The following is a 17,067-nucleotide window of genomic DNA, read 5'->3' on the forward strand; positions in this document are numbered from 1 at the left end:
GATTATGATGAGACTTTTTCACCCACTGCTAACCTGACAAGTGTACGAGTGTTAATGCAAAAAGCAGCACAAGAGAACCTGATTTTACATCAGATGGATGTCAAAACCGCTTATCTGCATGCTCCAATAGATTTTGAGATATATATGACACAACCAGAAGGTTATGAAGTAACATCTGACAAAGGTGATATGTTGATGTGTAAACTGGAAAAGTCACTGTATGGTTTAAAACAATCAGGTAGAAACTGGAACAAAATGTTGCATGATTACTTGAGTGACAATCTCTTTACTCAGAATCCTGCTGATCACTGTGTATACACCAAAGAAACAGAAGATCAGAAAGTGATCATTGTGATATGGGTTGATGACCTGGTTATTGCAGCCAGTGATGATAATGTGATGATGAATGTCAAAGAAATGCTTACTGCTAAGTTTAAAATGAAAGACTTGGGTAAATTAAACAACTTTCTGGGTATTGATTTTCAGCAAAGTGATCACTGTGTAAAAATGTCACAGAAGAGATATGTGGAGAAAATCCTTGACAGATTTGATATGCAAGATTGTAAGCAACGAGCAACACCTTGTGAGCCAAAGCTTAACTATACTGACAATGCAGAGGTAATGAGTGATGTCAGAAAGTACAGGGAGGCTGTGGGCAGCTTGATCTACTTGTCAACATGTACCAGACCAGATCTGAGCTATGTAGTAAGTAAACTTTCACAGTACCTTTCTAAGCCAACTGTACAGCAATGGGTTACTGTAAAACATGTACTCAGATACTTAAAGGGCACAAAGGAAAAATTGTTGTGTTATAAAAGGAGTGACAGTGTGTTACTTGGGTTGGAAGCATTCAGTGATGCAAATTGGGCTGAACATGAAACGGACAGACGTAGTACCACAGGTTATTGTATCAGCTTAAGCCAATTTGGTCCTTTGATTTCATGGAAAACCAAAAGACAAGCTACTGTAGCTCTTTCAACTTGTGAAGCTGAATACATGGCGCTAGCTGCAACTATACAAGAATGTATGTATTTGCTTCAACTGCTACAAGGTATTGACAGCTCCTCAGTACAGGCAGCCAAGGGTCTATGAGGACAACCAAGGCGCCATAGCCCTAGCTAAAAATCCTGTACAAAGGCAAAGATGCAAACATGTTGACATAAAATATCATTTTGTAAGGTCAACTGTAAGTAATGGTAAAGTCATGCTTGACTATTGCCCAACAGAACAAATGGTGGCAGACATCCTGACAAAACCACCAACAAAATCTAAGTTAAAGAAGTTTATGACTTTTATGTTTGGAGAGTAATATGTTTATGGATGTTTATGTTTATGTAATGTATGCAAAGAGCAACATGAAGGAAAAAAAAATTCTGTTTAGCAGCATGAAAAGAAATGTTTATGTTTCATGAAGATCTGTAATATTGTATAGATTGTATTTCTGTTTATGTTTTGAATATACCAACATTTGAGAGCAAGTGGGGGTGTTGGTCTATGCTCTCTAATTGAGTAGCACTCTTATTTTGAAGGACACCGGAAGTCACTATTGTTGTTTGTTGAAGCGGATGTATTTAATAAACCCAGGTGTCCTGAATCTGATGATTGGCAAACGCAACTTACCTGTGTGGCCGCTTTCTTCTCCGTCTCCCTGGTCTGCTGAATTATTTAGGAATTGAAACAACTCTGCTAACACAATTGTAATGGATGCTGTTCCTTCTGGTATCCTAACTCTATTAAGAGGTGCTGGTAAACCAGTTTGTCCTCCTTTAGATCCCATATTAACACCAGTGGGGCATATGTGTTTTTCTGTTCAAACTAAAAAAAGGAATTATCTAATAGATCACTATTTCAAACTGATATTACCACGACTCCATCTGTTGTTCAGTACTGGTCTAATATTGTTCATGGACTGAACTGGATCCAAATATGGAACCTTCCATTCAATACCTAATTACAAATAAAGTGAGAGAAGTGTCTTACAAACTAATTCATAGATATTACCCTGCCAAACATTATTTGTTAAAATGTAAGAAAGATGTATGTGTGAATTGTTCTCTGTGTGAGTCTGAGCCTGAAACTGTGATGCATCTGTTTTGGAACTGTAGCTCTACTGCCACCTACTGGAAAGAAGTAATGCGTTACATCACATTGAAGATTGACTCAGATTTTTCTTTAGATTGGAACAATGTACTTTTTGGTGTCCACGATGTCAAAAGTAAGAAACAGAACTGTATGTCATAAACTTGATAATAATATTAGGGAAAGCTACATTTAGTCACTCTAAACCCTGTTTCTGGCATTCCAAAGGGAAACGGAACAGTACATGCAAAGTATCTGTGACTCGAATAATAAGAAAGCTATGAAAACATATGATTTGTGCTCTTTATTCTCTGTATTTATTTAACAGCCTACCCCCTGGCTGTTGTTCAATTGTCTGTTTGAAGGTACATTAATAATAACTGCCTTTTGTATTGATTATATTTCTGTCAATGGATAATGTCATTTAACCGTAAGACTTAATACAGGGTTCGTACAGGTGCAAAAAATGTAAAATCTTTGGAAATGCTGTCATTTTAATGCTGTTCTTCAAGCTCTGAAAAGTGCTTGAATTTTAGTTTAAATCCTTGGCTTATAAAGTGATTGAATTGAATAGTAAAATGTGTACGAACCCTGTAAATAACCCTGACTTAATTCAATCTTTTATTCTTGCCTCTTTTAAACATTTTAGTGACATGGCATCCGTCGATTGCATCAGTCCTGCAAACCCCGATGATGGACGATGTGGTGGACAGTGGAGACATGCATCCCACACCCCCCACCTCCTAGATGATGTCCCACTCAGAGCCAGAAGACTCCAGGGTCCTTATTGTGGCATCCCATCCAGTCCAGCAGCACCACCAGGGACTCCTGCTCAGTCGATACTCTATATACGGTATGTTCTCTGTAAATAGTTATTTCTGATGATCTTTTGTAAATAGTTCTACATGTTAAGAACACCCACTTGTCAATAGTTATTGTAACTTTGTAAATATTTGTTAATTACGCAAAAAATAAATTATTGTCTCGTCACTGAAAAGCAGTTCAAAAGTTGACTTTAGTTGTAAATAAGAAATGGAACAGATAATGTTACAAGGTTATACGATTTTAATTTAACTATATACAATATTTGGAACAGAAAATCGAATGGTACAATATTTTTAATTAATTTAAATTACAAATCAACACAGAACTTAATCGAACAGAAAAAAAACACCGCCAAAATTCAACGCCCCTCAACCATTCTCTCCAATAAACTAAAGAGTCTCTCTTTCTCTCCTTTCCTCGCTCTCCCTCTGTAACTTCTTGTCCTCCCTGATCAAATCCAGCAATCCATCTCTTTTCCTCGTTCTTGCTGCTGTCGGTGGCCCTGTGTGGTCGTTCTCATCCCGGAGTTTGATCAAATCCTCCGTCTGCTCCTTGCTCCCTACAACAAAACGACATGTGAAGCACATTTCCTGTTATGTCAACATGCAAAACGATTGTACGATATAATAACGATATTAACAGTAATACAGCTCCTAAGGTCAGCTCTGTATTCAATCCAAACGTTTACAGTTGTCCTTTTTCGTATCGTTTTGCCTTGTATTCGTGGTTTTTGTCGTTCATAAACATTCTTTTGATTCCAACAAAGAATCACTTAATAAGTACTGTGGTACTGTAAAATTAGTCAAAACAGGGCTGCCACGTGAAGGCTCAGTACCGCTAACCCCTTTCGTGTGTGTGTGTGTGGAAGGCCCTGGACCAGGACATGTACTCCCTTGGAGGTGGCGTTAAAGAGTCGGATGCTGGAGTCTCTGCAGTCGGACTACGACTGTGAAGCAGGGCGATGTCGACGTGCTGTCCTGGACTCGGTCTGGTCCCCCATGTGCAGGTGCAGGTTCATATACACGAGATTGGCACATAGTGGCCCCAGGGTTGCCAACTCTCACGCTCCCGGCGTGACACTCACGCTTTACCATCAATCTCACGCTGTGAGCCTGAGAGTTGGCAACCCTGAGTGGCCCGTTACACTAGCTTAGCATTAGCTTGTGGTGGGCTGTAAACAGCGGTGAGAAACAACAGGAAACTCCCTCGGCAGATAGAAAGACCTGCATTTCAGCGTTGTGAACTCCAAGTCCGGGAACAAAACTGCTCAACAGTGTCAGTGTTTTTTTGACTTCGTCTTCTAACACATTTATGTGAGTAACACCTGGTGCACATCCACTAACACTGAGGGGCTTTAAGAAAAAGTATGTATATTCAACACTTGACCGGTACAGATTATTGCATGTGAGTTGATAAGGGTCTGGAGCACAAATCAGCAGGCAGGGTGCTGTGACGGGATGGGAGCATAACAAATGAACATTCTGTACCCAAACATAAGCTGGACCTGAGAAACTTGTATGGTATGTTGCAGTGGCGAGCGGTGACCGTTTACTGTGGTCATGCTGAAGTGTCAATACCATGCGCGCCCGTGGGGGGGCATTATATTTTTTAATAAAAAATATAATATGGTTAGTGGAAACAGCTTGTAGTGATCACGTTGGTCCAGAGTACATTTGATCACTATAAGCGGTTGATTACTAAAACCGAATTGTTATTACAGTATTTCACTTATTTTTTTTATGGAGAACATCATCTAAATGCCAGTTGTATAGTTTTTCAATGAGAAAAATTTAACGAAACGGTCGTCAGCGCGATCCTCTCGTCAGCTCCAAACTCACCCGTCTGCACCTCAATCACAGACCACAGCTGGTTTTCCGCACAGCATTTACAGTAACTCACGTGACACGTCTCGTAGGCGCTGCTGCCGGTGTGTTTTTAAAACGAACTAGGCTAGTAGCGCCGCAGATTTCTCATTCCCCACCTTGTTTGACTGAGAGTGTTTCGAGATGGTTTTCATGAATGAACAGGCAATATGTCGCTGTCAGACCGGATCGTTTGACGGGAGGGGGGTCGGCTAGCTAGCCATTTATGTTTCTCATACGTGCTAGCTTGAAAGTGACGGACGGAATTCTTTGCAGTCTTTGTGATATTTCCTTCAGGAGTAGGCCGACCACTTGAAATTATAGCTTTCTTTTCCTCAAAAAGTCTCCGCGAAAACGGCACTGAACGCAAAGCCTGAATATAATTAATATTTTCAGCCATTTTGACCAGGCTACACAATGAATGAACCACTGACAGTTTCCCGCTGAACAATTCAAACAAGTCATTTTTGCGCATGCGCGTTGGCAGATAAACTGCTTCACTGACAGCTTTTTTGCCATTCAAAATGCTCATCTACAGTAAACACAGCCTTTAGCAGTAACTGTACTAGTCGGTGTCACAGTGCGCATGCGCGAAACAAGCTGTCAGCTTTCCAGCTTTTCGCAAGCAAAACGGGACAGATTAGGCACGGATTTAAGACCAAAACAGTAAAACTAAGGTATTGTATAATTGAACACACTGCCAGATTAATATTTTCAATTATTTTTATTGAAGGGCTTGGGCATGCACTGCATTTATAGCTTATTATGACCGCTCGCCCATGGTATGTTGTCAGTTGTACGTGGTAGGGAGTATCAACAATGTGGAGACTGCTGTTCACTCGTGATAAACAAATATGGACACGTGTGCAGACACTCACGTAATCTGTATGCACTGGACTTCAGCTCTCTGTACCACCTACTGCTGTAACATAGTATGTCAAATGTCACAAGTGTAAGAAAATGTTAAAATGCAATTGACAAGAAAAGACTATGATGTTGATTATTTTATTTTTTATTTTATTATATTTATTATTATTATTTTTTATTATTATTTTATTCTTTGTTCTTTTTTACTTTTCTATTTTTTTATTTATTTTTATATTTTTTTATTTTATTATTATTATTATTATTATTATTATTATTATTATTTTCATTATTATTTATTATATTTATTATATATATATATATATATATATTTTTTTTTTTCTCTTTCTTTTCTTTCTTTTCCCCCCTGTGGGTAATGGGGGCGGGACTAGATAAGCCTCGGCTTCTCCCGCTTTCCCTTTCGGCCATGTGTATTCATGTTTACTGTGTGAGCAAGATGTGTGATGATGACGAAATGTACATGCCCGAAATAAACAAATAAATAATAAATGCCACTCCGCCGCCTTTGCCTTTTCCTGAGTCAGCTGTTCGATGCAATCGGTAAGCAGTGCGGCCTACTAGCTTGATAGCCACATCGAGAATTGGGATTCAGCCAGGTTTCGTGAAGAAGGAAGCACAGCTGATCATCCTGTACGCATGAATCCTCAGTCTCAGCTCGTCGTTCTCGTTAACAATGCACCGGCGTTGGCGACAATCCTGCTAGGAAGGACCGGTTTGTCCGGGGAGCATCTTAGCCGAGCATGGATGCCGGCTCGCTTGAATCGCTTCTGCAGCCTCCTCCTCCTCCTCCTCCTTTGTACCAGGCAGGCACCGATGAGTGGAGCAGCTCGTCTGGTATGTTGGGAGGAGGGGCTGAATAAAGCCCTCGGTTTTTATGGCCAGTATTATCTGTCAGCTATAGGATACATGAGCTGATCCAGGTTGGATTTCGTTCATTCATTTAGTTTTCATGTATTTGATGTGTTTTATACAGTATATGTGATGGTCTAGGTTTTTGTTGCTCCTCTGTTTTCCCCCTCCCCTTTTGTTTTCTGTTTCAGGCCGTGCAGGAGGCGTGACTTGTTTCCCAGACTCACCTGGCCAGCATCTGAAGCAATCACCACACCTCCATTTAAACCCTGTCATGACTTCACCATGTTGCCAGATGATTACATTCCCGTCCTGCATGAGCACTGCCAGTTTTGTCACCTGCTCACTCATCAGGACAGCCTGCCTGCCTCCTGCCTCTGCCCTCCGGTTTTTTGAGTAGGGTTTTGTGTGTTTTTTGTGGTAAGAGGAATAAATACTTTGAACTTGCGCTCATCAACGGTCTCCTGCATTTCCTGGTCCAAACCCCGGCCCATAACAGTATATTTACAATATGTATATATTATGGGGGAAACGTGAGCCCTAGGAGAAGACCCTTTTTTAAGGGGAGGGAGATGGAGGTGAGGTAGATGGATGAAGGGTGTTTTTTATATATATGTACATATGAATATGTATATATTTCGGGTGAAACCTGCGCCCCAGGAGAAAACCCTTTTTTTAGTTGGAGGTTAGGAAGGACCGAGGGGAGGGAGATGGAGGTGAGGTAGATGGATGAAGGGTGTTTTTTATATATGTACGTATGAATATGTATATATTTCGGGTGAAACCTGCGCCCCAGGAGAAAACCCTTTTTTTAGTTGGAGGTTAGGAAGGACCGAGGGGAGGGAGATGGAGGTGAGGTAGATGGATAAAGGGTGTTTTTTATATATGTACATATGAATATGTATATATTTCGGGTGAAACCTGCGCCCCAGGAGAAAACCCTTTTTTTAGTTGGAGGTTAGGAAGGACCGAGGGGAGGGAGATGGAGGTGAAGTAGATGGATGAAGGGTGTTTTTTATATATATGTACATATGAATATGTATATATTTCGGGTGAAACCTGCGCCCCAGGAGAAAACCCTTTTTTTAGTTGGAGGTTAGGAAGGACCGAGGGGAGGGAGATGGAGGTGAGCTAGATGGATAAAGGGTGTTTTTTTATATATATGTACATATGAATATGTATATATTTTGGGTGAAACCTGCGTCCCAGGAGAAAACCCTTTTTAGGTACTTCATCTTATGCAGGTCTAACTGCTAGTCCCAGAAGAAGAAGACTCTCCAAATATCAGCTTGGTAATTGTGGACATTATGATATTTTTCTTGGGCGGTCTGATGCTGGTCTGCTCAGACTCGACCACGTTCTTTTCGAACTTGTCCTCCATGCTCTTTTTCTCGTCCTCCAATTGTTGGACTTTTTTCTCAAGAAAGCTGATTTTGGTCTCTGAGTCCCGATTCATCTTGGCCAGGTCCCCTTGGTAGTCGTCCTCCATGCTCTTTTTCTCGCCCTCCAATTGTTGGATTTTTTTCTCAAAAAAGCAGATGTTGGTGTCGAAGGGCTGCTTTATCTGGGCCAGCTCCTTTCTGTTCTTGTCCTCCATGCACTTGTTCTCGCCCTCCATTTGTTGGACTTTTTTCTCGAGAGAGCTGATGTTGTCCTCTAAGCTCTTCATCTCGGGCAGGTCCTCTTCAATCTTGTCCTCCATGCTCTTTTTCTCGTCCTCCAATTGTTGGACTTTTTTCTCGAGCAAGCTGATCATTTTGGCCTCCGGATTCTGCTTCATCTTGGCCAGCTCCTTTCCGGACCTGTCCTCCATGCTGTTTTTCTTCTCCTCCATTTGTTGGACCATTGTCTTCAGCTGGCTGATGTTGGACTCCAGCTGGCTGATTTCGCTCTCCGAGTCCTGCCTCATCTTGGCCTGGTCCTCTTCAAACTTGTCCTTCATGCTCTTATTCTCGTTCTCCACTTCTTGGTCTACCTCGTTGAGCAAGTTGATGCTGGTCTCCAGCTGGCTGATTTTGGTCTCCGAGACCTGCCTCTCCTTGAACAGCTTCCATTGGTACTTTTCCTTAATCCTTATTTTCTCTTCCTCCAATGCTTGGACTTGTTCCTTGAGCAAGATGATTCTGGTCTCCAGCTCGCTGATGTCATTCTCCGAGGCCTGCGTCATCGCGGCCAGATTCCCTTGGTAGTTGTCCTCCATGCTCTTTTTCTCGTCGTTCAATGCTTGAACTTTTTTGTTGAGCAAGCTGATTTTGGTCTCAAATTCCTGCTTCATCTTGGCCTGGTTGCTTTGGTTCTTTTCCTCCATGCTCTTTTTCATGTCCTTCATTTGTTGGTCTGTTGACTCGCGCAAGCGGACTTCTGTCTCCAGCTGGCTGGTGACTGTCTTTAAGCTCTGCGTCATCTCGGCCTGATCCATTTGGTTGTCATACTCCATGCTGTTTATCTCGTTCTCCATTTGTTGGAGTTGTTCATTGAGAAGGCTGATGGTGGTCTCCAAGCTCTCCTTCATCTTGGCCTTCTCACTTTGACACTCGTCCTTGATTTTCTTTTTCTCATCATCCACTTGTTTGACTGTTACTTCCAGCTGGCTGATTGTGATCTGTGATTCATCTCTAGTCTTGGCCAGCTCTCTTTGGAACCCTTCGTCCATGATGATGATTTCGTAGTTCATTTCTTGGACTTTTGTCTGCAGCAGGCTGGTGTTGATCTGTGAGTCCTGCTCTGCCTCCGCCAACTTCTTTTGAACCCAGACGTCTTTGATGATGATGTTGTTCTTCATTTGATGGACTTCTGCCTCCAGCAGGCTGTTGCTGGTCTGCAAGCTCTTCCTCGTGTTGGCCAGCTTCTTTTGGTAAATCTCCTTCTTTTGTTGGACTTCTGTCTCCCGCAGGCTGACTCTGTTCTCTGAGGCCTGCCTAATGTCGGCCAGCTTCTTTTGGTGTACGTACTCCGTCCAGTTTTTCTCATCCTCCATTTGTTGGATTTTTTTCATGAGGAAGTTTTTCATTTCCTCCAAGTTCATTGTCTTGTGGGCGTAAGCATCGCATCTTTTCTGCAACGCTTCGTTGTTCTCCAGGAGTTCAGCCTCCTTAAGCTGCTGAGAGTGACCCTCCTTGCTCATGGGCTCCATGTCGGTCATTGTATCTGTATTAGATAGTTTCTGTATTAGATCAGGCTTCCCTGCAACACTATAATAATGGATGTGTTGAACTTGTATTTATAGATTCACTGGCTTCCATCCTTTGATGTCTCTGTGATGTCATCAGCATGGACATCACTTAATAGAATGGGATCAAAGGCAGTGTCACTGTGCTGTCTGCAGAGTGGATAAAAAAAGATCAAAGGCACTGAAGGGGAAAATGGAATGATGACATCATCATTGCATTCCATCCATCTCTCCCCATCCACAGTGATGTTTGTTTGTGTGTATGTGTTATTTAGTCCACCCTCATTGATAGAAATGTGTTGGACAAAATAAATAATTAATGGTTTTGATGATTCAAACTCTTTATATCAACATTTCTGTATTAAGCCTTAATTAATAAGTAATAAGGCCCCCATATCACATTTACTAACCTTATTATATATTAGTAAGATGATATAGTGATAGAAAGTGTGCATAAATATATAATCAGGCATATTTGAAAATATTAAAAAGCAAAACAAGTCCAGAAATTGATTGTGTGACTAATTCAGAGGATCGAATGCTACGGCAATCTCTGTTCAACGGATTTCAGTTGACGTCATCAAATCCATGAGTTCAGTGGAGACCACAACTGCAGTCGGAGCACATCCTCCAATAACCTTCCATCATTAGTACTCGCCATCTTGGAGAATTCACACACTCACACACTCACACTCAGACCACACTGGGCTGCAGAATAACAGCTGGTTCGTGTAAAGGGAGTGAAGGTGTCTGTCTTCGCCACAGATCACGTTTTCCATAATGCCGCCGCCGCTCGCCACGTCCCGGCTTTCAGAAAACTCCACATCTGGGAAAATCCCACTCCGTGTGTTGTGCAGAGACAGATTTGCGGCGTGTAGATGGTGTAAATATAGAAATGCATGTGCAAATGGAGTGAGCGGTGGTGGAGAACACGTTTCATCAGAGTGTTTGGTCTGTTAGCGTTGAGCACCGCGTGGAAGAAAGAAAAGCTGCTGCAATACGACCACGCTGTGAAATCCCATGTTCCTTCCATGAGCGCTGCAGCCGGATGCAGCTTCCCCGGTTGGGAAAGGGACGCCACGGAAAGAGAGCTTATTAGCCTCTTTGAGCTCTGCTTTGGTCTCACGACACATTAACTGCATGTGGACTTCCATCGGCCTCATTTCCTTTTTCTACCAACAATCTGTTGGACGGAGATCAGGACTCACAGAGGGCTCTCCAGCCAAGGTCTTCAACGGGTCCAGGCCCAGGAGCCCCAAGGTGGAGGGGCCCCTATTTTAGACCCTATCAGACTGTGGTCCTTATTAAACCAGCCCAGTAATAACGTGTAATGCAGCCTGTAGTGCCATGTGTAACAGTACTTTGGACCATACTGTCATTCTATGTGGGCATTTCTACATCACAATTTCACTTCAACTTAACAAGTAACATTCATATCTCCTTTATATAGGTTGTATTCATGTTGAGGTGTATTTCTGGACTTATTTACACTTGGAAGAAATCATTTTGGGGACCCCCTGCAGTAACATGGGAGGGTCAGGGACCCCCTGGTGAAGATCTCTGCTCTACAGTATATGTACAGAGGATTAAAGGATTCCTCCCCTGAGGATTACATGTCGGGGGATTTTTTTCTTCTCTTTTTGATTGATTTGATCACATTTCATTTTCTGAAGAATCACTAATAGATGAATCAAGTAATTGTTGCTCTTATTACAACATTTGAAAGAACCATAATCTTCATGACATTTACATTACATTTACATTTAGGTCATTTAGCAGACGCTTTTGTCCAAAGCGACTTACAATAAGTACATTTGTCAAAAGAAGGAAACAAGGAAACCACAACGAATCATTGCCGATAAGGTAAGAGCTAAAAGTAGAACAAGTGTTAGGTCCTCATCTGAGTAAACTAGTACTTCAAGAGCAACAGTGCTACGATCAGAGTGCTATAGGTAAGGGTTTTTTGTTTTTTTTGGGTTTTTTTGTGGGGGGGGGGGATGTTAGTGGGTCATGCTAGTCGAGGTGAAGTCTGAACAGGTGAGTTTTGAGCCTTTTTCGGAAAATGGCAAATGACTCAGCTGTCCTGACGTTAGTCGGGAGTTCGTTCCACCACTGAGGCGCCAGAACAGAGAAGAGTCTGGACTTTGCTGAGCGACATTTGTTTGATTTCAGCGATGGTGGTACCAGCCGGCCAGCTGAAGTAGAGGAGCGAAGTGCTCGCTTCGGGGCATGAGGTTTGACCAGTGTTTGAAGGTAGATGGGTGCCGTTCCATTGATGGCCCTGAAGGCCAGTGTCATCGTCTTAAATTGGATGCGTGCTGCAACAGGGAGCCAGTGGAGGTCACGGAGGAGGGGGGTCACATGGGAGAATTTGGGTAGATTGAAGATAAGGCGTGCTGCAGCGTTCTGGATACGCTGCAATGGTTTAATCGCAGAGGCCGGGAGTCCGGCCAGGAGAGAGTTGCAGTAGTCAAGGCGGGAGATGACCAGTGCTTGAACCAAGAGTTGCGTTGCATCCTTTGTGAGGAAGGTCCTAATCCTGCGGATGTGGTAGAGGGCAAATCTGCAGGATCGGGCCACAGCAGTGATGTTGGGGGTGCAGGATAGTTGGTCATCGAGGATTACACCCAGGTTCCTCGCAGTTGACGACGGCAATACTGTGATGCCCTCGACAGTGACCGACAGGTCCATGCGAGGGCAGTCTTTCCCTGGGATGAAGAGGAGTTCGGTTTTATTCAGGTTCCCGCTCCACATATTATTATCAACAGTTCCAACAGTGAAGCAGAAACACAATCATGAAGCCTGTACAACAACATATTGTGTGGTTTTAAATGTAGTCTTTTATTGTTATTGTAGTTAACAGACATGATATAATCATATGGAGTGAGTGAGTTACAGATGAACTTAGGGTGAGGTCAGTAAGTTGAGCTTACATTACATCATAGAGTGCAGGAGATCCATCCATCCATCCATTCATTTTCTACCGCTTATCCTGTATTCAGGGTCGCGGGGGGGCTTGAGCCGATCCCAGCAATCATTGGGCGAAGGCAGGGTACACCCTGGACAGGACGCCAGTCTATCACAGGGCCAGTGCAGGAGATGACCAAATTAAATACATTTCAGGTTAGGCAAACTCAAAGTCATTTCACTAACATGAACACAAAGAGAATAATACGAGAGTCTTTCTCATTTTCAGACTGATTATGGAGATGTACTGTTTGATTTCCTTTTTGAATAGTGAGTACAAGGTATTTGCTTCGTGAATTTGCAGTTATAGATATGAGCTTTGGCTAAATATTAAATGAATTATCGGTCTAATTGGGAAGACAGAGGGGTATTGCACAAAACCAAGATAAGGGATTAAGCCGGGATATGTTGGTTATCCTGGCTGAATTTAGCCTCAAATCGGTTGCATGAAAGCAGGTCAAACTTAACCCGGCCAAGTTACTATGGTGATTTATTCTCTGCTGTTAGCCTGCTCCAGACCAGGCTAACAGCCAGGCTAAGATTAATCCTAGTGATTCACCTGTATTTCCACCGTCGATCTTGTGAGGAATTAATGTGTTTTACAGCATGTCCATGGTCTTTCTAAGTATGTTGCATCATTTTAATTATCCTGCATTAAAATATTACATATATATTGTCATTTCTCATTTCATTTATATCTGTTGGCTGTTTGTAATTGCAACAGTCTTTTTACATTGATTCAAGTGGTAGTATTGTCACTCAGTCCAAGTGTTATATCGCTATGCTAATGAATGCTTGTCAAGTTGCCGTCAGAGGTTTCATAAATATGTGTTTTATTGCAGTAATTGAGATTACAAAACACAGCTGATGAAGTTGCAAAGGTGTTTGCAATGAAATCTGTGGTACTGGAAACATTCCTCAGAGAGTTTGGTCCATATTGACATGATAGCATCATGCAGTTGCTGCAGATTTGTCTCTTAAGGACTCTAGGGGGAACTATTTTCTACAGCGGTGACGTCGGGGGAGCTACTTCAGTGTGACACACAACAAATCACCGGTTTAGCTTGACGTTTGCTACCGTCATAATTTATCAGTTTACAGCTACTACAATGTTTTGTTATATCATGCATAATTTATTGCAAGAGCACGACCATCAGGACAAACATTTACCCGCCCCAGTGGCATGTATCCCTCCAAAATGATGTCGCCAGGGGAATATTTTAGTCGCATTTGGCGAGTGGCGACCGCTAGTTTACAGCCCTGCACAAGACCATCGTCGAGCTGTTCGCCGTGGAGGAGGAGGTCGACCATGGTTACGGCTTCCAGATTAGTTTCTTTTCTAGTAAACCCAGTAAAAACCAAGACCTAAGGTCGACCATAGTGGGTCACATGAGTCCAGAGACCAGACTGTGGAGGAACCAGAGACTGTCTGTGGTCCCACAGCTAGATAGTAGCTCACACACACACACACACACACACCTGGTAAATATTTAACTTTATAACAGCGCCACCCGGCCCATCTATACCAGTTCAGGTGGAGAGTGGTACTGCAGCAGGTCGACAGAAACCCACGAAATGATAATAAATCCTGATGTTCTGTGAAAAGTTGATGAGGGAAAGCTGCTGAAAGCAGGAAGACCCCACAGTAAGTGTAGAACGCTCTGGTTGAGTTTGTGGTTGCTGAGAAACCCGGTAAAACCAGACAACACGTGGTCTCTGGTGGATCATGTGTTGATGGATTACAGGAGACGCTTGGACAGATTCAGAAAGATGCTGAGTCATTTTGTCAGAACATCTGGTCTCTGATCAGAGCTGCCCCGTTGTTTTCCTGGTTTTCTGATTGGAGTTCTGCTGACCCAGGACCAGCTCAGAGCGGTTCCTGTCCTGCTGATCCAGGACCAGCTTAGAGCGGTTCCTGTCCTGCTGATCCAGGACCAGCTTAGAGCGGTTCCTGTCGTGCTGATCCAGGACCAGCTCAGAGCGGTTCCTGTCCTGATCTCATCCCTGTGTTGTCCCTGCAGCACCCCGACATGTATGAGCGTGCCGTGCTGAGGAAGGACCACCAGAAGAAGTACGGCACCACGGTGGACCTGTGGAGGATCGGGGTCACCTTCTACCACGCCGCCACCAGCAGCCTCCCCTTCAGGCCCTTCGAAGGGCCGCGCAGGAACAAGGAAGTCATGTGAGCGTCATGTGACCCGTTGGCTCGTCTATGAGGAGGAGAAGAAGAAGAAGAAGCGAGGGAGTGACTCGGCTGTTTGTCGGTTTCAGGTATAAAATCATCACAGAGAAACCGTCCGGGACGATTTCGGGGCATCAGAAGTGTGAGAACGAGAAGATCGAGTGGAGCACCGAGATGCCGGTCTCCTGCAGCCTGTCCAAGTACGCAAGTACTCCCAAATACTCCATTACATCCTCATACTTCTACCTTCTGTGCTTGTACAGTGGTATTTAAAAAAGGAGAAATAGTGAACGATAAATCCACATTTTCTAAATGTTTATTTATAGGAAAATCAGATAATGTTAAGTACTTTTACTTCTTACTACTCTCTGAGTACTTTTAGTTGATGATACTCAAATGCAGGACTTTTATTAATAATAATAGTAATACATTAATATTTCCATACTTTTACTGCAGTAAAGTAATTCTCCTGCACATTGCAAAGGATGCTGGGTAATTACAGTCTTCTCCTGTCCATCAATTATATTTTATATAATATAGAATTTATATTTATGATAATTTAACACCATTAATATAAAGCCTGACCAGTGTGTCCATCTATATTTTTTATACTTTATCAGGGTTGGTACAGGTGCTGGAAATCCTTGAAAACACTTGACATTTTACTGTGGTGTTTTCAAGGTGTGAAAGGTGCTTGGATGTAGAATAAAGTGCTTGAAATGTGTGTTCTTTGTGATGACATATATGATGGAACAGAGAAAAGAAAATCTCCATATTTGAGGCAGTGAAAACAGCATTTTCTGACATTTCTGCATTAAAAATGACTTTTGATGATGAACAGATGATGAAAGTAGTTGATTATATTTCTGTGGATCTGTTAGTGGAATTAGTTTTCCTTTCATTTCGTTTCATTTCAAACAACAGGGCCCGACACCACAGCAGAGGCTGGACCTCCAGCAAAGAGGCCCTACAGGAGAACAGTGGAGGCAAACACGTGCAACAAGTGTGGCCAGTTCCGTACGGCTGAGACTGGACACAGCCAGTTCCATAGCAAAGTGTATCGCCCTTCCTTCGACACGCCCACCAAACAGCAGTGATGGAGGAAATGAGGAAGAAATTACCTAAATGAGGGTAATATATTGTAAATAAATAATGCTTGTAACAGTTAAATTGTAGATAGTTTGACATTTTTGTTTATTTTTGAATACTTTGTTTGTATGGATACTGTTGTGTGAATAGTTGTGTGAATAATTGTGTGAATTTTCTATTTTTCTACATTTGATTCTTTATTTTATTTGTTGCACTTTTCATAGTCTGTTCTAATTAAATCTTTCAAAAGTTATTTTCTCCATGAACAAACAAACACACAAACACAGCCTACACCAAAGGTACAAGTGGGTGTTTTTAATGATGACAATGACAACATTCAATAACAGTAAAATGGTATGTTATTTACAAGTTAATTAACTTGAACTCTTGAAAAAACACCATGCTATAACATTTAATTTATTATTTTACAGGAAAATATTAAAAGTAACAGTTAAATTCGTACAGTTTTGTTACACTGTGCAGCACATCAACAGCATAAAATGCTCAGAGGAGGCATTACTATTACTGATATATGATGGAGGTGCTCTCTGGTAAACATGAGGAGAAGATTCAGAATGGTCAGCAATGGAAAGATCATGGGTTCGAATCCCGGCCGTGTTTCATCAAAAACACAAAAATGTCCAACTTGCGTCCTGGCAGCTAGAAAAGTATTATATATAGCCAGATTTTCCTTTCTTCTTCCTTTCTGCTGTACATAATGAAACGCCTTAGACCGCTCGGACATCCCGACTGCTGTAGCTAAATCTGGGGTTAGGAGTCTGGACATACCTGAACATTAATATACTTTACATTCTTTTACTTGAATATTTCAAATATTAAGAAGAAATATTTAAAAAGACTATACTAATACATGCTTTAGCACCTTAAATATTAAAAAACATGACTAAGTTTTCAAGTGCTGATAAGTCACCAAAAGGAAAAACACATAATTTTTAGATGAAACTGGTTGTTCAAAACTAGGTCCCACCGAGATTTGAACTCGGATCGCTGGATTCAGAGTCCAGAGTGCTAACCATTACACCATGGCACCGTGGTAGCACGTGGTACAAGAGCGTCATAGGAGCACAAACCTGTCTACCTATACGTGTTCTATATTCATAGATATATATGAATATGAATATATAGATATTCATAGTCTC

The 17,067-nt window shown here is 42.1% G+C and overlaps 1 protein-coding gene across 1 annotated transcript in view; it reads left to right on the forward strand.

The window, feature by feature from the left end:
• The window catches only part of LOC311032153 (AT-rich interactive domain-containing protein 2-like), a 97,096-nt gene extending 80,556 nt beyond the window's left edge, over positions 1-16,540 (forward strand). Inside the window, exons 6-8 of the mRNA XM_084038802.1 lie at positions 2,729-2,932; positions 14,605-14,896; positions 15,761-16,540. Coding sequence (XP_083894928.1) covers positions 2,729-2,731 — 3 coding nt within the window. The 3' untranslated portion in view covers positions 2,732-2,932; positions 14,605-14,896; positions 15,761-16,540. The remainder of the gene's footprint in view (positions 1-2,728; positions 2,933-14,604; positions 14,897-15,760) is intronic.
• The last annotated feature ends 527 nt before the right edge of the window (positions 16,541-17,067 follow it).

This window comes from Eutrigla gurnardus (assembly GCF_963514095.1).
Source record: "Eutrigla gurnardus genome assembly, chromosome: 21".
Classification (NCBI taxonomy): domain Eukaryota; kingdom Metazoa; phylum Chordata; class Actinopteri; order Perciformes; family Triglidae; genus Eutrigla; species Eutrigla gurnardus.